Source organism: Hylobates moloch, unplaced genomic scaffold (genome assembly GCF_009828535.3).
Source record: "Hylobates moloch isolate HMO894 unplaced genomic scaffold, HMol_V3 SCAFFOLD_1, whole genome shotgun sequence".
In the NCBI taxonomy this organism is placed as follows: Eukaryota; Metazoa; Chordata; class Mammalia; order Primates; family Hylobatidae; genus Hylobates; species Hylobates moloch.
This window is the reverse complement of record NW_026652276.1, coordinates 17,327,991-17,353,415: the sequence shown is the minus strand read 5'-3', so window position 1 is coordinate 17,353,415 and position 25,425 is coordinate 17,327,991. Positions and strand designations below refer to the sequence as shown.

The window sequence follows — 25,425 nt, the reverse complement described above, 5'->3', positions numbered from 1 at the left end:
TGGATCACTCGAGGTCAACTTAGACCCTAAAACTGAGCATCGAATTACTTAAATGACACGCTTACAAATTTGCCATTTCTAAAATTAAATGTAAGGGTTTCAAGACATCCTAGTTGTTTTTCTCCTGAGAGCTGGCGTAATGGCCAATCTCTGTATCATTACCTGTTAAATTTATCTGCCATTCTTACGTCTCTTCTTCCTTCTGGCTAATTTGACATAGGAAAGGCACACAAAGGAAAACATTTTGTAAAATTGTAGATTTGAATTTAAGGTACATACCTATCTGTGGTACCCACTTAAGTATGTAAAACTTTCTCTAAGATTGTAGGAGACAAAGCGCCTATTTTCTTTTCAATGGACACATTCCAGAATAGCAGCAATCACCTTCCCTGTTTTCCTTCCTACCAAAAGTTATCAGCAAATAATGTAAAGCTAACAAAAATGTGCAAAATTCCATATTGCAATGCTTCAAGTATTAACTTTAGTTTGTCACATTACTATTCATGTGAATGAGGTACAAAATAAATGAAAAATTTTTAATATGGAAAATCGTGTCAATTTGTAACATGGAATATGGATAGGATTAAACCTAGGTCCACCTCCTGGCTCTGCCATTTCCTACTGGCAACCTTGGACAACACTGGTATAATGACAGTTATCTCACATAAAGCCAGTATGACAACTAAATATACATAAAATATTAAGAATAGTATCTGGCATATGATAAGCACTTAAATGTTAACATTTCTAATTATTTCTGCTTTGAGGACTAGAAATGACTTATTTTGCTGACCTGAAATGTTTTAACATTCCTATTTATAGAATGCAAAATACTATGCAACATATAGTAAAATACATGACCTACAATTGATATGTAACAGCTTTCCTTCCAAGATTGACACAATATACCATATACTTTATAAAAAATTATTCTATAAGTCTTAAGTTACAGTAGACAGGCAAAGATAAAAATCTTTAATACTAGTTACTGAAAATGAGTATCTTACACTGTAAACATTAAAACTGTTTTCCAAATTGAGGAATTAAATAATACTTAGAAACCTAAGATGATGCCAGTGTACCAGTCTTCTAGAGATGTAGGCATAATCTTAAAATCTGTTCTAGGCCTTTCCTGCTACCCAACATATCCGGTGAACAAAACATCAACAAACAGTGCTTCACTATGAGAAGGATTCTTACCGAGAAGGCCTATCATCAGCATCTTGGGGGTTTGATAGTACATAATTACAATGCTACACAGGTGACTCTAGCATACCTTTAGAAAGGCATGCATCTCTTCCACCATTCCCTTTTTAAATTCACTGACATAAAGAATCCTTGCAATCACAACCACTTTTTGTGAAGCTGTGCGTTCCCTAATTGCAATGAATTTTCAGTCTTTAAATAATGTTAACGATTCAAAATAAACATTGCCCTGGACTTGATAATGAAGGCAGAGAATTACACTTTAACAGTTACTGAAGAGATGACATCATTTTTGCAGTTGAAAAACTATGTATCCACCCTCCTTAAAACTCTTGTAATAAATCACCAAAATTTCTCTGTACCAACAGGATGGAATGGTTAGGATGCATTTTTTTTTCAAATTAAAGCATTAAAAACTGAGAAAAAATAGCATCTGTGACCTCTTGCTAAAAAGAAAGCAATGTTAAATGTATTTTATTATAACCTTTATGACCTAAAATAATACTTATGCAGTCAAACACATAAACATTTTGTGTGACCAATTTTTTCAGTGCAGCATCACATCGCCAGCAATCTCCATTCAACTCAACTTCAATTCAGAAATGTTTTAATATATTTAGAAGCATAAACCTGTGCTCCAAAATTAACAAGTATGTCTCTAAACTCTAGATCTGATTTTTACAGCTACACTTGAGACAATGATGTAAACTTAAACTTTACTTTTAATGGCTTAAACTAGCACTAAAATGTTTAATGTCTCACTTAGATTTCAAACAAAGTTTTTACATCGTTCATGTTTACTAACTCGACAATCTGAGCTGTGCTGTTTTCCCAGGTGTTAAATATCATTTAATTGGGAAATGAAAGCAATAAAAAAATTCTCAAACATGAACTACCATTACTTTCCTATAAACACCTTACCATTATAGAAAATTTCCAATTATGTCAAAATCAGAAGGTGAAACCCTTAGCTTTCCATGTTACACCTGACTTAGTACTGCTCAAATATGGTAAAAGTGTCCTGAGAATAATGTTCACAATATTTTTCATTGGCATCTTAATTGCATCATGTAGAAGTGGAAAATGTAGAGATAAAGAGCACAAGGCTTGTAATTCCACAGTACAGATGGAGACAAAATTGCAATAAAAGCATATTTGCAAGTCTAAAAGGAAAATTATAACCCAAGACGCATGGGGAAAAATATTTATGTGGAGTTTTTAATCCATATTAGAATTCAGTTGTTGTAACTTGACCATAAATTTAAACAGAAACCATCTTCTGAGACATACATTCTAATAAATGTATCAACAGTACTGATAGTCAACGAAGGGTCAATTTAAACTTATTAGTAACATTTCATTTTTCTATCCAACAGAAATCTATAGTGGTTTGCCCCATTACATATCTGAAACATTGTCTTATGAAAACAAAATGAAACAAAATTAAATAAAATTGAAGATAAAAATACTCTGGAAGCACAGGATATCTGACAAGAATCTTCAGCACAAAGCACATCTTTGAAAACGTGAAACGATGACTCTTTGGAGGACAATAGCTAAATATCCAAGAATCATCAGGTTTGAGAAATATTGCTTAATCACTTTCCAAAACACAGTTAGCTGCAAGAATTGAAGATTTCATTAAAACTATCAAGGTCATCATATTTATTGCATCTTTAGTTTGCATTTTGAAACAGAAAATTAATAGTGCACCACAGCTTCACCAAAATATATATTTAGGGGCAGGGAGGACCTACGATATTTATAAACAAAGTATAGACTGTATGTGCTTTTCAGAGGGGCTGAATTAAATATAACCAGCTGCCAACTTTGTGCTCTGACACACTTGAATTAGTGGGTATGTGTATACTAAATTCATTATTTTTGTCTACAATAAATGAAATAAAAACACCACCCTATACAATCCACTATTAGCAGTGAGTACAACAGCAAAAAAATTATTGTACAATTTATACATACTAAAATATTTTCTTTCTCTAGAAATAACTCAGAACAAAACCTAATCATTATAAGACTTAATTTGGGAAATCTCAAATTACAACAGGGAAAAACCAAATCAGGATGTGTACTTGAGCCCAAAACAAAGGTTCCTGGTCATAAGGCTAGAAGATTAGTAAGTGCAAGTGGTAGAATACAGCATGCTCAAATTGTATGCTTGGGTCTTTGTATATTCATCAAACCTTTCAATTAAATAAGACTAGCTAAAGAAATGTCTTCAGAGCAAGATAACTGGGAATTCTGCATTTCTTTTGCCATTTTTGTTACCCAACTTACACAATGCGCAAAGTGCTAAGCAACACTACAAAACACATTTACATCAACACTGAAGACCTGGGGAAATGAAATTCAACAATTTTATTGTAATAAGCTGTATTTTCTAAATTTCTCTTTTATTTTCCTGTTTTCATACAGTAAAGAAAACAAAACGCAGCACATTCACATTTTCCCGAGGAACTGTAAAGATGACCTCTACAGGGATAAACGTTGTAAAGCCTGAAGCTCAATCAACTGATGTTGAAAACTCTCAAAGGGAGTAAAGGCTTGATCTCAATGGTCTAGAACATGTACTGTAATTTAATAGAAGAGATGGTCGTCTTAATATTTAATGATTTAAAAGAACTTCCCAGTCCATGCGAAGAGTAGAGTCCAAGAATAAATCAAATTTCTGAACGCATTTTATGCTACATATGTGTATACTTTGCGATCCTCAGGTGTTCGTGCCAAATATTCTCTCTCAATAAGTCCTTCAATACGTTTCTTAATAACAACTGGACTTGGTAAGAATCGCGCCTTCAACTGCTGAGTTACCTAAAAAAGAAAGTAGATAGTATTTTTATATAAACACATAAAAATTCCTATCTTTGAACAGAACTGATAATGTCATTTTAACACTCAGAGACTGAACTTTACTAACTGGATTACCAAAGCTAAAAGCACGAAACTTTAAAAAGGTTCTGTTTGAAAATGTAATATTATGGTTACAACACACTTCCTCAAATCAGAATGAGAATGCTAAAATGGATAGCAGTTGAATAGCTGAACTAGTTGGAATTATGGTAGTGTGAGTATATGCCACCTATAGTTTAACCGTTTTGATGCCGTTATCTACTGACTTCCAGGTTATACTCAAAACTCACAGAACATGGGTAGCCTATGTATTAAAGAACACAAACTCTGGACTCAGAGTACCTGGATAAACTCAGCTCTACCACTACTAGCTCTTGGGACCTTGGCCCACTGGTGTGTACACTACATGTGTTAACAGACGTAATGCCTTAGAATAAAGAATAATAATGCCCAATCATAGTAAGTGCTTCTGTTGTTTTTTTCCAAGTACTATCAGGATTCTAAGTACTGTGCTATATATAATAAAAAAACAGTAACTAAAGCAGCAGTCATAGTCTGTCTATGCACTATTCATCAGTCATTTTGCATATATGAGTTTATTTAATTTTTTTTTTTTTTTGAGATGGAGTCTTGCTCTGTTGCCCAGGCTGGAGTGCAGTGGCACAATCTCCGCTCACTGCAAGCTCCGCCTCCCGGGTTCCCACCATTCTCCTGCCTCAGCCTCGCGAGTAGCTGGGACTACAGGCGCCCACCACCATGCCCGGCTAATTTTTTGTACTTTTAGTAGAGATGGGGTTTCACCGTGTTAGCCAGGATTGTCTCGATCTCCTGACCTTGTAATCTGCCTGCCTCGGCCTCCCAAAGTGCTGGGATTACAGGTGTGAGCCACCGTGCCCGGCCTATTTAATGTTCTTAACCCTGCAAAATAAGTTGTCTCATTTTACAAATGAGGAAAATAAAGCCGGAGAAGAAAACTGACATCAACTAGTAGTAAATAACAGAGCCAGCAGAGATTAATCTAAACCTTCTGACCTCAAAGTCCATGTTCTTTGCTCTAATGCATCCATGAGCCAGCTTTGCTTTTACTCTTGTTGATCAGTTCATTTCCCAAAGCCATAATGGATTGATAATTCTTTGGAATCTGAAAATTCAGCACTTCATTCTGCAACTACAATTTATCACCCTTCCAGGATTATCACTCTTGTATCGAAAAACTTGCTCTCAACCCATCACCTGAGATCTCCCACACTTTGCCCTTCTTTTCTTCCAGCCTATTAACAGCTCCTATTGACTTGCTCTCTCCCCTGTAACAGAGCCTAAACTGCATTCAAGATCACTTCTCTTGAATGCTGTACTCTCAACAGGACCTTCTACTCCTGATTCTTTTAGTCCTATCCCATAAACACTATTTGATTAAACCTATATTCTTTATGTACTACATCATTATCAACCTACCACAGAGCTCTCTGCTGAGTAAAGATGTAGTTGTTACATCATTTGTGTACGCCAGGAGTCAGCAAACTGCAGTCACAGGCCAAATACACCCCACTGCCTGTTTCTGTAAAATTGTACTGAAATACAGTCACATGTATTTATTTATTTTTTATTAGTTTTTTTTTTGAGATGGAGTCTTGCTCTGTCACCCAGGGTGGAGTACAATGGCACGATCTCGGCTCACTGCAACCTCCGCCTCCCGGGTTCAAGCAATTCTCCTGCCTCAGCCTCCTGAGTAGTTGGGATTACAGGCACCCACCACCAGCTAATTTTTGTATTTTTAGTAGGACGGGGTTTCGCCATGTTTGTCAGGCTGGTCTTGAACTCCTGACTGCAGGTGATCCGCCCACCTTGGTCTCCCAAAGTGCTAGGATTACAGGCATGAGCCACCACAAGTCACATGCATTTATGTATTATCTATAGCTGCTTTCATGCTACAATTGGCCATTTACAAAAATATCTGCCAATCTCTGGTGTAGACTAGCACAAATTTATAGTATTCAAAAGTTCAGCAAGTTCCTGAGCACCATTCTTCGACAAGTATTATTTCAAATTTCTGACAATCCCCTTAAACTCCTCAACCCAGTCCTGCACCAAGCTCATATCGGGTTTCACACAGAGAAAAGAAGCCATTTCAATTTGAAGTTCTTCAAATTCCCACCCTACACATGTACATTTATCCATACTTACACCAAATCTTGCTTAGCACATACCCCTGCACTCTGCCCTAGGTTCTCAGGAAGAGGCACGTTCAGTAACATGTGTCAGTACACTACCATCATCATACTCTCTATACAATCCTCACCTTTCCTTTTCTAGAATTTGGTATTTATCCCTTCATCTCATTTTTTTCAATTTGTTTTTAAGGATTCGTTCTTTATTTGTAGGATATAAACATGCTCAGTATCCTCCCATTTTGGGGGGGGAAAAGCCCAAACCCTTCAACTCTACGCTGAATCCTCTAATACTGCTCTGCCCTTTCCCTTGAGCCAACATCTCAAAGAATAAGCCACTCTTGGTGGTTTCCACCTCCATTTCCTTCTCAAGGCACTACCATTGGATATCCACTGAACACGAGTCCAATGAAAATGTCTGAGAAAGTTAACCTGTCACGTAATTGCCAAAGTAAGTGTTTATTCAACTTGGTTTTTTTTTCCATGATTTTTGATTATTACTGACCACTCACTCCTTGTAATTCTCTTCCCTTGTCATAGGACACTGTCATTTTCTTTTCCTTCTAAAGCAGTGTTCTCAAATTTGAAAAAACATCAGAATCACCTACAGCTCGTGTTAAAAAACCAGACTGTTGGGCCCTATCCTCAGAGTTTCTGATTCAATTCTCAGGCTCTGGTGGAACCTAAGAATCTGTGTTTCTCATGAGTTCCCAGGTGATGCTGAGGTAGCTGCTCGAAGAACCACACTGTGAAAACCAGTGCTCTGAAGAGTTTCTGTTGTTAAACTCACCGTTCCTAAAATGATAAAGGAGGGGTCTATCCCATAGTTCTTTCTTGCTCTCCATGCTAACACTGAGCAATTTAATCCACACCTGTAATTTAAACTGCATTCTCATACAGCTAATTCCCAATGCAACTTCTAGCCCTCATGTCTATTGTCTTCCACCTGCCGCTGGATGTGCCAATACACAATAAAGTCAACTTGTACAAAACAGTATTAAGTGACAGCTGGACCACAGTGGCACATTACATTACCCTTCTCTTTTTGGTTAAAGAAACAACTCTGTATCTACTCATTCAAGCCAGAAACCTAAAAGGCGTCTTCAACTTCTCCCTCTCACATCCCATTATCAATCCGTAAAGCCTGTCAATTCTACTTCCCAATTATCTTGATTCAGCTTTCTACCCTCTACCAATACTTTACCCAGGTCCTAATCCTCTCCCACCTATCTTAATGGCCTCTTAAGGGGTCTTCCCCTCCTTAGTTTCCCAATTTGTGAAATGAAAGCATTTAATGAATGGTAACCATCATTAATTTTTAGAAGGGAGTTTACACAAAGGTATTAATAGCAGTGAAAATCTTAATACTTCATGTGACAATATTCTACTATCATTTTTGTTATAAACACATTGGTTCCGAGTGTGTGCACATATTTGGATGTATCACTATGTTTAGTTACCAAGTGAGTGCCATACATTTCATAAGTGTTACATCACTAGGATTTCTTAATTGTAAAATTGTTTTTATAATCAGTTGAATAATTTTGTTAATAATGTTACTGTTTTTTCTATATTAGCCCAGTAGTGAAGAGTCCTCACCTCCGCTACTAGAACATTGTGCTGCATCTTCTTTCTAGATTTCATTATCCGCACTATAGCAGCTTCTATCTCATGTTTTCTGTCGTCGTCTACTTTCTGCCTTGTTTCTTTCCTCTCTGGGTCAGATTCACCTTGTTTGGCAGCAACTAAAATAGAAATAAAGGCATTTATCATAAATCTAATTTTAAAATTTGGTTTACAAGCAAGCTTATTATAATTCAATGTAATCCACAGATAAAAACCAATTTTAGCCTCTGAATATACACACTTATTAATTCAAGTACACATTCAAAAACTGTCTCATTTAACGTTTACTTGAATACTAAATTATCCTTTTCAAAAATGAGGAATTTAACTTTGAGGTAATAAAGTCAATTTTGTTTTTATGCAGAATATAATTTCTTACCTGGAAGAAAAATAGTAGCTGAATATATTCAGCAGTAAAATTACCAGTAAATAATTTTCATTGCTTACGACTGTCAGAGGTCAACTGATTATTTTATTACCATGGCTCCAAGTTAAAACTCACCAAAAGTACCTCAGATAGGTGAGTATCTGTTGTCTTACTAACTCAAAATGTAGCTGTAATCTCTAAGGCTTTATGAGGAGACAAGAGTATGTACTGCCAAGATTCAGTCAGTGAAATAAATAATTTAAAAGTACCACTAGGATGTCAGTTCCTCAAATCTCCTTGCCAAAACTCTCCCCAGAGTTCTGTTATCTAACCACTTCTTGTCATATATTTTATTATGCTTTTTATGTCACAGCCTCATCACAAATTCATACCAGATTCCAATCTTTAGGAGTCTTACTCTATTCTTCCCTATAGTCTTCAAAGCAACTGTTAAGGGAAATACAGACGTCTTCTTCTCCTGCAACTCTGCTCTGAATGAAATAGCAGAAAAAGAAAACTGGTGTTTTATTCGTTCATCAAAAGGAGATAGAGGTGAAGTTTCTGGAGGTAGAAACTGTAAAATTGCAAAGCAGCACATGGGGCACTGCTGACTGAGGCATGGGCATAGATAGCCACGAGACAGCAGACTGTACAATTTACAAGATCATTCTGGTGTGCGTATCCATTCGGCTGTTTCTAATTAGAATCCTTTGGATAAAAATATTGCTTTCGGTGTCATTTCCCAAGTGTAAGATAATCAATATCTTAGTAAAAAAAAAAAAAAATTCGATGAAAATAATCTACTAAGAATGATGCTTATGATGCTTTTCCTCAGAAGTTATGTCATAAAAAAAAAAGAGGTACTGGTTTAAATGGAACTAAAAACACATAAAAATTAAATGTAATGTGGAAATCTTGATGGAATCATGGATCCAAAAAGTGAGATATAAACGAAATTTTTGAGACAACTGAGGCAATATAGGTGGCAAATAGATGACATGAAATTAATTTTCTTGGATATGATATAGGAGATGTGTGCTAAAGTTTTTTAGGGGGAAACTGCTGAGATATTTGTAAATTAACTTCAAATGCTGTAGCAAACACACACACATACACGTGGAGGAAGGCAGGGAGGAAGACAAAATTCTAATGACTGGTAAACGTAGGTCACAGCCATATTGATGTTCATCATAGTGCTTTTCACTGTGTGGATTTGAAAATAAAAAATACAAAGTTGCAGAGAAAAAAGTAATTGTTTAAACAATCCCTTTGGCTCATCTGGATGTAGTCACCTAAATAAGTGTCTTCTTAAATACCTGCAGAAAAACATAGATGTGCAGATTGTGCTGATGATTCAAAATGAGTATTCTTTTTAAATGTGAGGGGAGGGGCTCACTCTGGAGCCTAACACAATACTCCTCACTTGAGTGCAGCAGAAGGGGTTGTTGTGAAAGTGCCTATATATGACCTACATGCACGCTGGGGGATGGAATTTGAGAAAGGCAGGTGGTGGTGGTGGTGGTGAAGACTGTCAACTCTGGAAATCCCCCCCAGATTACAATTAATCTAATTCTTTTCAAAGGCTGTGTTATTTTAGTAATTCCTTTAACTTCTTTGCATGAACTTCTACTACTGGCTACAGTAAAAGCAGCATAAATAGGTAGAGTCTGAGTCTTTGAATATTTGATTATGTTACTGAGCCTCTGACAATAAAACCAATGTGGTCACAATATTTACCACCAAAGAGAAAATTTTGACTTAAACTACGAGTAAGAGCCAAGATCATTTAAAAACCATTCCCAAGAAAAAAACATTGCTTTGTAGAATTTTATTGCTGAAAAGAACTTTTAAGCTCCTCTAGTGAAATTCTTCATCATATGTATATTTGTTTTGAACATACCTAAAACACTACATGCACGTACTCCAGATACACATGTAAGTGTGCACACTTAACACGAAAATCTAAAAATCTATGAAGATTTTTTTTTTAAACATAATACTAATATCTGGTATTATTATTGCTGGACATGATAGAATCTGGGATAACAAAGACTGTTACTTATTTAGGGTACAGTAGGGTGAGGGTAAGGTAATCCAGATAAATATTCCCACATATTTTGCTCTAATTCTAGGATACAAATGAGCCGTAAAATCCAAAACCTGCATCTGCCCAAATGTATAAAGTAGTTATGTCTTGTATTGGAAGAAAAATAAATTTTAATCCATGACACTGGCTAGCACAGTTTTGTTTTATTCTTAATATATATTTATGTCAAGACATGGGCCAATCTTGGCTAATGCAGATTACTATGATATAGTTTACAACTACAAGACAAAGGGGGCAAAGCCTTGCCAGAGACACTACTCTGCTCTACAAAGTATACATACAAAACAAAAAGATCACAATGAAAAACAAAAATTTAAGTGTGCATATAAAGCTCTAGAATCCATGTACTCTGGTAATCAACTGTATATTTAACATTACTTTTAAAAAGACTATCATAATATACAATATAAATAACATTTTTTTAAAATCAACAAATCACAGTCATTTAAAAGATTTATTTATCTTAGGACACTGTTTTATTGCACACATATTTGGCTATAATGAATATATTAGTACTAGGAAGCCTATCTAATACTAGTTTTTAAGCCAAGTAGCAAACAATTAGTTTTAAACATCAATCAGCAAGCAAGGGTGGAGTGCCTTTTTTCCCCTTTAAATACACAGAAAACAAGCATCTTACATTATGTTAAATGTTTAATGAATAAAATTTTCATTATCAAATTATATGGCTCTATTAAAAATCATTCACATCAGTATCATTTCTATGTTTTTAAATTAAAGATGATATGGGTTTTAAGATTTTGAAACAAAAAATATTTATCAAAATATAAATAGCAACATCCAAACATCCAACTTTTATATAGGTCTCCCAATTCTGAAAAACCTCTAAATCAGCTTTAAAATTAGACTTCCACTGACTATTAGTTAACAACTTAAAAACAATTTTAAGTACTAATATGTTCATGAACTGTATTCTATTTATTGAAAAACATGGAAAGAAGTACTTTGTTCACACTATAAATTACTTTTTAAAATGCTTACTGTACTTGGATTCAAATGCATTTTGATACAAATACTTATCAATAAAAGCTGCTTTCTTTCTTAAGCCTAAGTATCATGCAGCACCAGAAAAGGAGTATTTTTAAAAGAAATCCAACAGATGAGATTTTTTTTTCTAAAGAGAAAAATATATAATTTTTTGACAGGAAAAATATAATTCCAGATACCTGTTTGAATCTTGACTCTGTGTAGTTTGGATGTGAATTGATCATTAACTGTAAATATATGACCATTTTCTATTTCCTTTGATTTGGGTTCTTTTGTAAGAACCCGCTGTGTTGGTTTACCACAGGCGAGGGACTGTAGGGCTCTAACAAGCTCTCTTTCAGGGATATCTGTCTCTTGCTGAATTTCCTGAAATTTCATCAGATTAACATAATTAGACTTTTTGAAAGATTAAAGTTAGTTAATTAGCAAGTCAACCAACCAAGCAGTAGTTAAAAAGAGGTAATTCCATTATATAAATAATGCACAAAAAAGAATTCTCTTGAGTATTATGCTACATCATTAAAATCTCATTATTTGAACAAACGAGAGGAAAGGGTGATTCAAGTTATAAAATATTTAAAAAACATGTACTTTTTTGATTCAGGAGATACAATGGCTAATCTAAAAATGTTATCCAGCAGAGATTATCAGGAACCTGCTTTAACATTTAGGTAAAAATAAAGTGTTAACCAACATATAATTGCTAATTTTATAAATATTTTACAATGTTCCATCTAAGTTTATCTAGACTACTCTTTTGCTTAGTAATTTCTTTTATAGAAAAAAGGAAGGTAAGCCTGAGCTCAGGCCTTCTACCATACAATCAAAATTTACCCTCCAAACTGACCATATGTATTGTATGCTTCTATGACCAAATGAAGAAAAAAAAAAACCTGGAAATTACATTAAACATAAAAATCAACAAGCAATCTGTTTCGAAGTTCAGGTAATAATCTTTTCTGCGTATTATGAATAGTGATGTGAATGGTATGAACAAAGTGTAATACTAGGGGAGAAAAAGCAGCTCGGGAAAGAATGCTGTGTAATTTTAAATTCACTATTCTGTCAGTGGGACAGCAAGAAAACTGTACAGTTATATGATTTAGTCTCTACATGTCTATAGTGATACATGATTGAGTAAAAGTCTTGACACTAGGATTTATTGCTTTGATGCACTGTATACAGCTGTCTCTTTCTCAAAAGCAGCTTATGAAGAGTGGGCATGAAGATGGCGATATTCAGATTATATGAGTAACTGATCTGAGGAGTCAGTCATTCTCTCTAGACAAGTCTTTGAGCAACAGTTCTGTTCTCCTAAAAAACTGTCAGGTAGGCAAGGATTCAGAGAAATGTGATTTTCAGTGATTATGCATATTCATTTTCTTCAAATAATCTCTGGTTATATCTACCTACTTTAGACATTTCAAACAGTATAAATGCTAGTCCCAGAAAATAGGTACTATTATTAGAATGAAGATGTTTATTATTATATACATGCTAAAAGTGATTTATTTACATACTTTAGTTATTGCTTAATCATATTCAATGAACCAGAAATACCTTAGGTGGTATTTTAAGATTACAGATACTCCCCAGAGGTAACTATTACCAAAAGTATTTTATAAAAGTCAGTCCTAAAACCTTATAGTGGGGAATTCTTAGCTGCTTAAGAATAGAATGAAATGCCCCTAAAGTCATAAGGTTGTATATATAATGAGAGAGTTAAGCATAACAGTAGTTAGTATACTAGACATCTTTCTATTAGAGTTAGGAACAAGATAAGGATGCCTATCTTTACTATTACTATTTTACCCGCACTCTGGTAATCAATTATATGTTTAACATTACTTTTTATAAGTAATGTTTTCCTATTCATCTATATATACACATGAATACAAGTATATGCATATACTTGAACGTACATGAACACATCCACCTATACACCAGTATTAGTGTTAAATGAGATCATAACATGAATTTTTCTATTAATTTCTTCAGATTTTTCAGCTAGCAAAAAGAGATTAAAGCTACAAGGAATTCCATAGTACTGTTCTATCATGACACAAGTGCAGATTTAGACTGGATCCAATGTTCTGTTGGTACATGCATTTCTGACTTTGAGCACAAAAGCCTGTTTTTCAGAAACAAATTTCTAGAAATGTACTTGCTTCCTCAAAGTTATAAATATTTTATATTTGTGCCAAGTACAGTTGCTCATGCCTGTAATCCCAGCACTTTGGGAGGCCAAGGTAGGAAAATCACTTGAGCCCAAGAATTCAAAATCAGCGTGGTCAACATAGCAAGATCTGCTCTCTACCAAACATTTAAAAAATAGCCTGTAGTCCCAGCTACTCATGAGCCTAAGGTGGGAGGATGGCTTGAACCTGGGAGGTCGAGGTTACAGTGAGACATGATAATACCACTGCACTCCAGTCTGGGCAAGAATGAGACCCTCTCTCAAAATTTTTTTTTTTAAGTATTTGACAAATACTAATGAACTGCTTTCAAGTTGCTTAACAATTTAACCCTCCACAACAATAGTATATGAATATCCACTCCCTCACACCCTCTTCAACACCAGATTTTCTTTTGCTCATGTTTGGCTAAAAATGAAATCTCATTATTTTAATTTGTACTTCTCATGACCACTACGGGAAAAAATATTTTTATATTTACAGGATATCTGTAATCTTCTATGCTTTCTCTATCTATATTCCTTCATGTTTTTATACTCAATTGTCTTCATACTGATTTACTGATGCTCTTTATAGATTATGTTTTTCAATTTTTATGTTATAAATAATTTCTCCTAGTCTATTTTTAACTTAATATATCTCATCATATAGATGTGTTATCACTTATGTGGTTAAATCTGTTAATCTTTTCCTTTGTTATTTTTGTAATAAATTTTTAAAAAGACATTTCTCACATTAAGGTTACCAAAATATTCAAAATTTTCTTCTATTATTTATATAGATTTGCACTTATATTTAGATTTTCACATTTATCTGGAATTTTATATTTGATGTGATCCATGGAATTGAGGTCTTAATACTACCCTCTTCTCACTCCCACAAATAAAAAAACAATTAAATTCAGTTTTTAGAAATGACAAATTTGAGATCTGGCAAGATGGTCAAACAGGAACAGCTCCAATCTGCAGCTCCCAGCGAGGCTAACGCAGAAGGTGGGTGATTTCTGCATTTCCAACTGAGGTACCTGGTTCATCTTAATGGGACTGGTTAGACAGTGGGTGCAGCCCACAGAGGGTGAGCAGAAGCAAGGCGGGGCGTCACCTCACCTGGGAAGCACAAGGGGCTGGGGAACTCCCTCCCCTAGCCAAGGGAAGCCCTAAGGGACTGTGCTATCTGGCCCAAATACTACTCTTTGCCCACAGTTTTTGCAGCCCACAGACCAGGAGATTCCCTTGTATGCCTACACCACCAGGACCCTGGGTTTCTAGCACAAAACTGGTCGGCTGTTTGGGCAGATACCAACTTAGCTGTAGGAGTTTTTTTTCTTATCCCAGTGGCAGCTGGAACCCCAGAGAGAGAGAACAGTCCACTCTCCTGGAAAGGGGGCTGAAGCCAGGGAGCCAAGTGGTCTTACTCAGCGGATCCCACCCCGACAGAGCCCAGCAAGCAAGCTAAGATCTACTGGGTTGAAATTCTTGCTGCCAGCACAGCAGTCTGAAGTCAACCTGGGACACTCAAGCTTGGTGTGGGGAGGGGCGTCCACCATTACTGAGGCTTGAGTAGGCTGTTTTCCCCTCACAGTGTAAACAAAGCCTCCAGGAAGTTTGAACTGGGCAGGTGGCAAAGCTGCTGTGGCCAAACTGCCTCTCTAGATTCCTCTTCACTGGGCAGGGCATCTCGGAAAGAAAGGCAGCAGCCTGAGTCACGGGCTTGTAAATAAAACTCCCATCTCCCTGGGACAGAGCACCTGGGAAAAGGGGCAGCTATGGGCCCAGTTTCAGGAGAATTAAACGTTCCTGCTTGCCAGCTCTGAAGAGAGCAGTGGATCTCACAGCACAGCACTCCAGCTCTGCGAAGGGACAGACTGCCTCCTCAAGTGGGTCTGTGACCCCCATGCCTCCCGACAGGAGACACCTCCCAGCAGGGGACACCTCCCAGGCAGGGGTCAACAGACACCTCATACAGGAGAGCTCCGGCTGGCATCTGGCAGGTGCCCCTCTGGGACAAAGCTTCCAGAGGAAGGAGCAGGCAGCAGTCTTTGCTGTTCTGCAGCCTCCACTGGTGATACCTAGGCAAACAGGGTCTGGAGTGGACCTCCAGCAAACTGCAGCAGACCTGCAGAAGAGGGGCCTGATTGTTAGAAGGAAAACTAACAAACAGAAAGCAATAACATTCAACATCAACAAAAAGAATGCCCATGCAAAAACCCCATCCAAAGGTCATCAGCATCAAAGATCAAAGGTAGATAAATCCATGAAGATGAGGAAAACCGAGTGCAAAAAAGATGAAAATTCCAAAAACCAGAATGCCTCTTCTCCTCCAAAGGATGAGAACTCCTCGCCAGCAAGGGCACAAAACTGGATGGAGAATGAGTTTGACAAATTGGCAGAAGTAGGCTTCAGAAAGTGGGTAACAACAAACTCCTCTGAGCTAAAGGAGCATGTTCTAACCCAATGCAAAGAAGCTAAGAACCTGGATAAAAGGTTACAGGAACTGCTAACTAGAATAACCAGTTTAGAGAAGACCATAAATGACCTGATGGAGCTGAAAAACACAGCACGAGAACTTCGTGAAGCATACACAAGTATCAACAGCCAAATTGATCAAGCAGAAGAAAGGATATCAAAGACAGAAGATCAACTTAATGAAATAAAGTGTGAAGACAAGATTAGGGAAAAAAGAATGAAAAGGACCAAACAAAGCCTCCAAGAAATATGGGATTATGTGAAAAGACCAAACCTATGTTTTTTTTTTTTTTTTTTTTTTTTTTTAGGCGGAGTGTTTTTTTTTTTTTTTTTTTTTTTTTAGGCGGAGTCTCGCTCTGTCGCCCAGGCCGTAGTGCAGTGGCGCAATCTCGGCTCACTGCAAGCTCCGCCTCCCGGGTTCACGCCATTCTCCTGCCTCAGCCTCTCCGAGTAGCTGGCCAAACCTATGTTTGACTGGTGTACCTGAAAGTGACAGGGAGAACTGAACCAACTTGGAGAAAACACTTCAGGATATTAACCAGGAGAACTTCCCCAACCTAGCAAGACAGGCCAACATTCAAATTCAAGAAATACAGAGAACACCACAAAGATACTCCTCCAGAAGAGCAACCCCAAGACACATCATCATCAGATTCACCAAGGCTGAAATGAAGGAAAAAATGTTAAGGGCAGCCAGAAAGATCAGGTTACCCACAAAGGGAAGCCCATCAAACTAAGAGCAGATCTCTCTGCAGAAACCCTACAAGCCAGAAGAGAGTGGGGGGCCAATATTCAACAATCTTAAAGAGAAGAATGTTCGACCCAGAATATCATATCCAGCCAAACTAAGCTTCGTAAGTGAAGGAGAAATAAAATCCTTTACAGACAAGCAAATGCTGAGGGATTCTGTCACCACCAGGCCTGCCTTAGCTTCTGAAGGAAGCACTAAATATGGAAAAGAAAAATCGGTACCAGCCACTGCAAAAACATACCAAAAATGTAAAGACTATCGACACTATGAAGAAACTGCAACAACTAATGGGCAAAAGAACCAGCTAGCATCATAATGACAGGATCAAATTCACACATAACAATATTAACCTTCAATGTAAAGGGGCTAAATGCCCCAATTAAAAGACACAGACTGGCAAATTGGATAAAGAGTCAAGGCCTATCAGTGTGCTGTATTCAGGAGACCCATCTCACATGCAAAGGCACACACAGGCTCAAAATAAAGGGATGGAGGAATATTTACCAAGCAAATAGAAAGCAAAAAAAAAAAAAAAAAGCAGGAGTTGCAATCCTAGTCTCTGATAAAAAAAAGATAAAAAAAAGACAAAGAAGGACATTACATAATGGTAAAGGGATCAGTGCAACAAGAAAAGCTAACTATCCTAAATATATATGCACCCAATACAGGAGCACCCAGATTCGTAAAGCAAATTCATAAAGTCTCTACAAAGAGACTCAGACTCCCACACAATAATAGGGGGAGACTTTAATACCCCACTGTCAATATTAGACAGATCAATGAGACAGAAAACTAACAAGGTCCTGAACTCAGCTCTGGACCAACAGACATCTATAGAACTCTCCACCCCAAATCAACAGAATATATATTCTTCTCAGCACCATATCACACTTATTCTAATATTGACCACATAATGGGAAGTAAAACACTCCTCAGCAAATGCAAAAGAATGGCAATCATAACAAACAGTCTCTCAGACCACAGTGGAATCAAATTAGAACTCAGGATTAAGAAACTCACTCAAAACCGTACAACTACATTGAAACTGAACAACCTGTTCCTGAATGACTAGTGGGTAAATAACACAATGAAGGCAGAAATAAATACGTTATTTGAAACCAATGAGAACTAAGACACAATGTACCAGAATCTCTGGGACACGGCTAAAGCAGCGTGTAGAGGGAAATTTATAGCACTAATTGCCCACAGGAGAAAGCAGGAAAGATCTAAAATTTGACACCCTAACATCACAATTAAAAGAACTAGACAAGCAAGAGCAAACAAATTCAAAAGCTAGCAGAAGACAAATAACTAACATCAGAGCAGAACTGAAGGACATAAGAGACACGGAAAACTCTTCCAAAAAAAAAAAATCAATGAATCCAGGAGCTGGCTTTTTTGAAAAGATTAACAAAATAGACAAGACTGTTAACCAGACTAATAAAGAAGAGAGAAGAATCTAATCACCACCGATCCCACAGAAATACAAACTACCATCAGAGAATACTATAAACACTTTAATGCAAATAAACTAGAAAATCTGGGAGAAATGCATAAATTCCTGGACACATACACCCTCCCAAGACTAAGCCAGGAAAAAGTCGAATCCCTGAATGGACAAATAACAAGTTCTGAAACTGAGGCAGTAATAGCCTACCAACCCAAAGAAGCCCAGGATCAGACAGATTCACAGTCGAATTCTACCAGAGGTACAAAGAGGAGCTGGTACCATTCCTTCTGAAACTATTCCAAACAATAGAAAAAGAGGGACTTCACCTTAACTCATTTTATGAGGCCAGCATCATCCTGATACCAAAACCTGGCAGACACACAACAAAAAAAGAAAATTTCAGGCCTTTATCCCTGAGGAACATTGATGTGAAAATCCTCAATAAAATACTGGCAAACCAAATCCAGCAGCACATCAAAAAGCTTATCCACCATAATCAAGTTGGCTTCATCCCTGGGATGCAAGGCTGGTTCAACATATGCAAATCAATAAACGTAATCCACCACATAAACAAAACCAATGAGAAAAACCACATGATTATCTCAATAGATGCAGAAAAGACCTTTGATAAAATTCAACACCCCTTGCTGCTAAGAACACTGAATAAACTAGGTATTGATGAATATCTCTCAAAATAATAAGAGCTATCTATGACAAACCCATAGCCAATATCATACTGAAGGAACAAAAGCTGGAAGCATTCCCTTTGAAAACCAGCACAAGACAAGGATGCCCTCTCTCACCACTGCTATTCAACATAGGATTGCAAGTTCTGGCCAGGGCAATCAGGCAACAGAAAGAAATAAAGTATTCAAATAGGAAGAGAGGAAGTCAAATTGTCTCTGTTTGCAGATGACATAATTCTGTATTTGGAAAACCCCATCGTCTCAGCCCAAAAACTCTTTAAGCTGATAAGCAACTTCAGCAAAGTCTCAGGATACAAAATCAATGTGCAGAAATCACAAGCATTCCTATACACCAATAACAGACAAACAGCCAAATCATGAGTGAACTCCCGTTCACAATTACTACAAAGAGAATAAAATACCTAGGAATACAACTTACAAGGGACGTGAAGGATCTCTTCAAGGAGAACTACAAACCACTGCTCAAGGAAACAAGAGAGGACACAAAAAAATGGAAAAACATTCTATGCTCATGGATAGGAAGAATCAATATTGTGAAAATGGCCATACTGCCCAAAGCAATTTACGGATTCAATGCTATTCCCATCAAGCTACCATTGACTTTCTTCACAGAAAGAGAAAAAACTACTCATAAGACCTAATACCACAAAAACCCTACAAGAAAACGTAGGCAATACCATTCAGGACATAGGCATGGGCAAAGACTTCATGACTAAAACACCAAAAGCAACTGCAACAAAAGCCAAAATTGACAAATGGGATCTAATTAAACTAAAGAGCTTCTGCACAGCAAGGAAACTATCATCAGAGTTAACAGGCAACCTACAGAATGGGAAAAAGTTTTTGCAATCTATCCATCTGACAAAACTCTAATATCCACAATCTACAAAGAACTTAAACAAATTTACAAGAAAAAAAGAACCCCATCAAAAAGTGGACAAAGGATATGAACAGACACTTCTCAAAAGAAGACATTTGCGTGGCTAACAAACATGAACAAAAGCTCATCATCCCTGGTCATTACAGAAATGCAAATCAAAACCACAATGAGATACCATCTCATGCCATGTGATGCTGTGCTTCAGTGGTCAAGCTCCTAGTCCGCTTTCATGTTCCATCCTGTACACCTGGCTCTGCCTTTTAGATGGCAGTAGCAAAATTAATGAAAGTACTGAAAGTCTCTGATATGCAGAAATAACGGCATAAACTGTCCTCTCTCTCTCCACCCCCCTCTCTCTGCCTCGGCTGCCAAACAGGGAAGGGCCCCCTGGCCGGTGGACAGGTGACTCACGTGACCTTATTAATCATTGGAGATGACTCACACTCCTTACTCTGCCCCTTTTGCCTTGTATCCAATAAGTAACAGCGCAGCCAGGCATTTGGGGCCCTACCAGTTTCCGCATCTTGGTGGTAGTGGTCCCCTGGGCCCAGCTGTCTTTTATCTCTTTTGTCTTGTGTCTTTATTTCTACAGTCTCTCGTCTCCGCACAAGGGGAGAAAAACCACCGACCCTGTGGGGCTGGACCCTACAGGGTGATGGGTGCAGTGGACCACCATGGCACATGTATACCTATGTAACAAACCTGCACGTTCTGCACATACATCCCAGAACTCAAAAAAAAAAAAAAAAAAAAAAAAAAAAAAAGACATTTATCACATCCCAGACACCCACGAATACATTAGTTTGCTTCTGGACTCTCTTTTGTTCAAATGAGCTGTCTATGCATTTTAAATAATGTTAACTTGTATACTTTTTAATAACAGAGAATACAACTGGAATTTTCATAACACAAATAATGCTAAGATGGATACCCCATTTACCCTGATGTGATTATTACACACTATATGCTTGTATCAAAATATCTCACATATCCCATAAATATATACATGTACTATGTACCCATAAAAATTATAAATTAAAAAAAATGTGATATGGTATGTTTTGTTATTAGGACAAATTCCTTCCCCTTTCACTGAACTTTCCTACCCAAGATCCCTTTTCAAAAGTAGTTTTGCCTCATCTTGTGCATTTTCTTGTCCAGATGAATTATGGAATCAGCTTGGCGAGTTTTATTTAAATATATATATATTTTGGAAATTTCATTTCCGATTTCCTTGAATTTATAGGTGACTTTTAAAAACAGCACACTTATAACATGTAATTCTCCCATTTGGGTACATTTACCCTTTCATATTCTTTAGCTTTTACTGTCTTCTTGGTATAAGTGACCTGTCTACACATTTCTTGTTAAAATGATTCCTGGGAAGGTTATGATTCTTAATAAAACATCCTCTTCTTCATGTAATTTACTGATTAATGCTGGTTTACAGAAAGGGTATTTTTTTCCAACAAAACTCTTCTAAAGAAATGTTTTCTCACTGATTATCATGTATTACCAAATTGACAGTCATATTATCTACAGATTGACAATTTTTTCAATTTCTTCCTGATACTTATGAATTTCATTCCTTTCTTAGTATATTAGGACCTGCAGAGCAAGGCATAATAGCAGTAGCAAAGATAGGCATCTTCATCTTGTTTCTAAGTCTAATAGAAAGGTGTCTAGTATTTTCCTACTAACTACTATAATGATTTAGTTTGTCATCAGATACAATCTTATGGCATTAAGGGCATTCCATTCTAAGGTGGCGATGAGTCCCCCACTTTTATAAGGAATGAGGACTGACTTTTATCAAATACTTTTTGTTCATCTATAGAGATCAAATGGTTTTCTCCTTAAAATGGTGACTGGCAATTAGGCAACTGCTTATTTTTACAATTATTACAATATCTTGATAACGATCTTTTCAAAAAGTTTTCCTATGCTGACCCTTCTTTGTATTCTAGGGATAAATCCTTTTTGAACACAGTGCATTATTCTTTCAATACACTACTGAATATGACTTGCTAATACTGAGATTTATGCTTTCAGTGTATTAGGATCTAAGGAGCAAGGCAGAATGATGAATAACCTTCAGCTTTCTTTCTCTTTTGTATTTTCCTTGCTCAGTTTTAGCAAAAAAATTATGCTAGCCTCAGATATTTCCTAAGAGTGGCATGTCTATTTTGCTTGCTGAGTTCAAAGTTCACTAAACAGCCTTCAATTTTAACTTGCTAATTGTGTTATTCAAATTTCCTATATCCCCCTTTTCAACTCTGGTTAGTCAATAAATTTGTAAGGGATTTCCATGATTCTCAAGTTGTCTACTTTCCCTTGTACTTTCATTTTCCTTTCTATATTGTGAAGTCATGTCACTAATGATTGCTATAAATTACTGATGAATATCAAATATTACTGTTTTCTATTTAAATTCTGACATTAATAGTGCTATTGTCCGTAGTTTTTAAATTTCAGACTCATTCTCATAAAATTACAAAAAATAAAGAACATTAACAAAAATACGTATTAATAGTTCTTATCCATACCTCTTTCAAAAACCCACTGCTAATTACTAAAGTCCAAGGTACAGACTACCACTGTATATATTTCCTATTTTTAGCTGTTCTAAATCACAATAAACTTACCTTTATTCATTTAAAAAAAAACACGAAAAGAAAAAACCTCAGCAGCAGTCTGACTACTACAGATTAAATATGACCCTACAAATTAATGCCACCTGTTGTAGCCAGCGTCTATGACAGCACGTAATAACCCTGGTATATGTTAATCTTGTGTGGTCCTCTCACTATCAGGGCTGACTTGGGCAACCAAGAAAATGAGAAGTGACACTATGTGTCTTCCAGGGAAAGATCAAAAAGGCACTGGAGATTCTGCCTGGGTCTTCTGGATTGCTCGCACTTGGCAAAACTCGGCCACCAAGATTTGAGGACAAAGAGCCACATGAAAAGGCCCATGTGGAGAGAAACTAAGGCTGCTTAACAACATCCAGAACAAATTTGCCAGCCATGTGAACCACCTTGGAAGTGTATTCTCCAGCTCCAGTCAAACCGTCAGATGACCAAAACCGCAGACAACATCTAAATGCAACCTCATGAACCCCAAGCCAGAACTACCCAACTGAGTATCTTCTCAATCCCTAACCCACAGAAACCATGAGAGACAATAAATTGCTAGTGGTTGTTTTAAATCACTAACTTTTGAAATTTGTCATGTGGCAATGAACAACACACCATCTTACTGAACTCATACAGAATATTCAAAAATAAAAGTTTACCTTCCTTTAAATTATTATAATTAAATACTTTTAACTATCTCCACTGATTTGTGGAGGTGATTTCTTTAAAAAGGCTGGCTAATAAAACATTAGCAACAGACTGTAGAGAAACACATGGTGTGAGTAAAGATACATTTCTTGTGCCTTCTCACAATGCCCCAGATTTGAGGTGTCAGCAGCCAGCAGGCTTTGGAGCCATAGGCATGGCATTCTATATATACACTACAATCAGTTTCTGCTTTGTGACTTAGCTAAAGACGGAAAACTTACAGATATTTTCCACTTAATTTTAACCTTCCATCTAATAACTGCTTATTAGCATCAATGATCCCAAGTCAGATGGGAAAGGGAAGAGCTTGAACCACTAAATTTTCCAGCAATTCCAATAACAGCTTTAAAAAATGAATTTGTATTTTTTATTATCCCATTATTTTTTACCAGGTCTTTATAAGCCAGGATTCTGAAAACCAACTCTAGCATTTACCAAGCAGCTAATTTTGTTTAAAATATTTTAACCACGAAGAGCTGCAGATTAAAAAATGACTACACAAAAACAGCTGTTAGAGATAAGTTAATTCCACCTCTGTTTGAAAAGCCTAGGTTTAAGTAAGGTACTCAACGCTTGCTTAATCAATATTCTTGGGACTCAATCAAATATAACTTGCGCTTGAAAATCAAGGTTATAATAAAATAAAAATAAAAGTAAAAAAAATTCAAGGTTACTCCCTAGGTAAGACCCACATGGAAATCCGTAAGAAAAACCTCTCAATTTAGCCACTGAGCTACTCAAATACCTAGATTTCAAGCATTCCCTTTAAATACATCACATAAAAATGATGCTCTCTTAATTATACTAATTTCCATACTCCCATATAAATGGGATACATAAATGGGAGTATGGAAATGAATATTAAATAGGCCTAGAACTTGCTCTTAATTTCAAACACACTATGTTTTTTCTTGTGCTCACCTGTATATGAAAATTGGTTTTCAATTAAGTACAAATATGGAATTAATTTTAAGAGTCTTTCAAAATATTCATTCATTACCTTAAATTTAAACTTAATATGAATCACATGACCTTCATTTTAACCCCAAAACATCCTTTAAATGTACAGGAAAAGACTAATTGGATTTAATGTAATCAAATCATATTTTAATTGGGAGAAAAGGAAAAGGAAAAAAAGCATATTATAAAATTAGTTACTCTAACGAAAAAACATGGGTGCAAAAAGGAAAATGACTGCACTATCAAGACAGCATAAAATTGGCATAAAGACAGACATAGAAATCAATGAAACAGATCAGACAGCATAAAAATAGACCCACCCATATATGATCAATTGATTTTTAAATAATGACGACAAGATAATTCAGTGGGAAAAAAATAGTGCCTTCAACAAATGATGCTGGAACAAACAACTGACAGCATGAGGGGAAATGTATCTTAATCCTTACCTTATACTATATAAAAAAATTAACCTAAAATTCATCGTAGACATACATGTAAAAGCTAAATTACGAACTACTGAAAAAATAAAAGTAAATCATTACAATTTCAGGGTAGGCAATAATTTCTTAGGACTTAAAGCATGAACTACAAAAAGCAAAGTGATTAACTGGACTTTTTCAGTACTTTAAAACTCTGCTCTTCAAAAGACACCATTAAGAAAATGAAAAGGCAAGCAACAGACTGAAAAAAATACTCAGAGCACATATATCTGATGAAGGACTTGTATCCAGAATTTATAAAGAACTTTTACAATGTAGTAAGAAAACAACCCAAAAAAGATACAAACACTTCACCAAACAAGATATATCAGTGGCATATTAACACATAAAAGATGGTCAACATCATCATCAAAAAAACAAAAAAAAGAAAATTAAATCCAAAATGAGACACTATTACACACCAACTAAAGCGGCTCAAAATCTAAAGACTGTGGATGATGTGGAACGACTGGACCATCTTGCACTGCTGGCAAATATGGAAAATGGTATAGTTGCTTTGGGATACAGTTTGGCAGTTTCTTAAAATGTTAAACATATAGCTCTACTTAGCCTAAATCCGGTATCAACCCAAATGCCCATCAACAGGTGAACTGACAAAGGATTAAAGCATACAGACATGTATGATTCCATTTACATGAAAGTCTAAAAAAAACAAAACTAATTTATAGTGATATAAAGCAGGTCACTGGCTGCCTGGGGCTGGAGGTGGTAGGAGGGAATGGACTGGCAAGGGGTACAAAGCAATTTTGGAGGTAATGCTCTGTATTTTTGGGCAATATTCTTGTGATGGTAGTTACAAAGGTGCACTCATTTAAAACTC

General features: G+C 36.3%; 1 protein-coding gene across 3 annotated transcripts in view; it reads right to left on the bottom strand.

Moving 5' to 3' along the window:
• Window positions 1-2,406: 2,406 nt before the first annotated feature.
• Window positions 2,407-25,425, bottom strand: part of CUL3 (cullin 3) — a 114,382-nt gene continuing 91,363 nt past the window's right edge. For 2 of the 3 annotated variants that reach the window (XM_032754247.2, XM_058437957.1), the window contains exons 13-15: window positions 11,530-11,716; window positions 7,842-7,987; window positions 3,568-4,035 (exon numbers count right to left, since the gene is read on the bottom strand). In XM_032754247.2, coding sequence (XP_032610138.1) covers window positions 3,904-4,035; window positions 7,842-7,987; window positions 11,530-11,716 — 465 coding nt within the window. In that variant the 3' untranslated portion in view covers window positions 3,568-3,903. Of the gene's footprint in view, window positions 4,036-7,841; window positions 7,988-11,529; window positions 11,717-25,425 lie in introns of all 3 variants that reach the window. The other variant, XM_032754242.2, reaches the window with a different exon arrangement.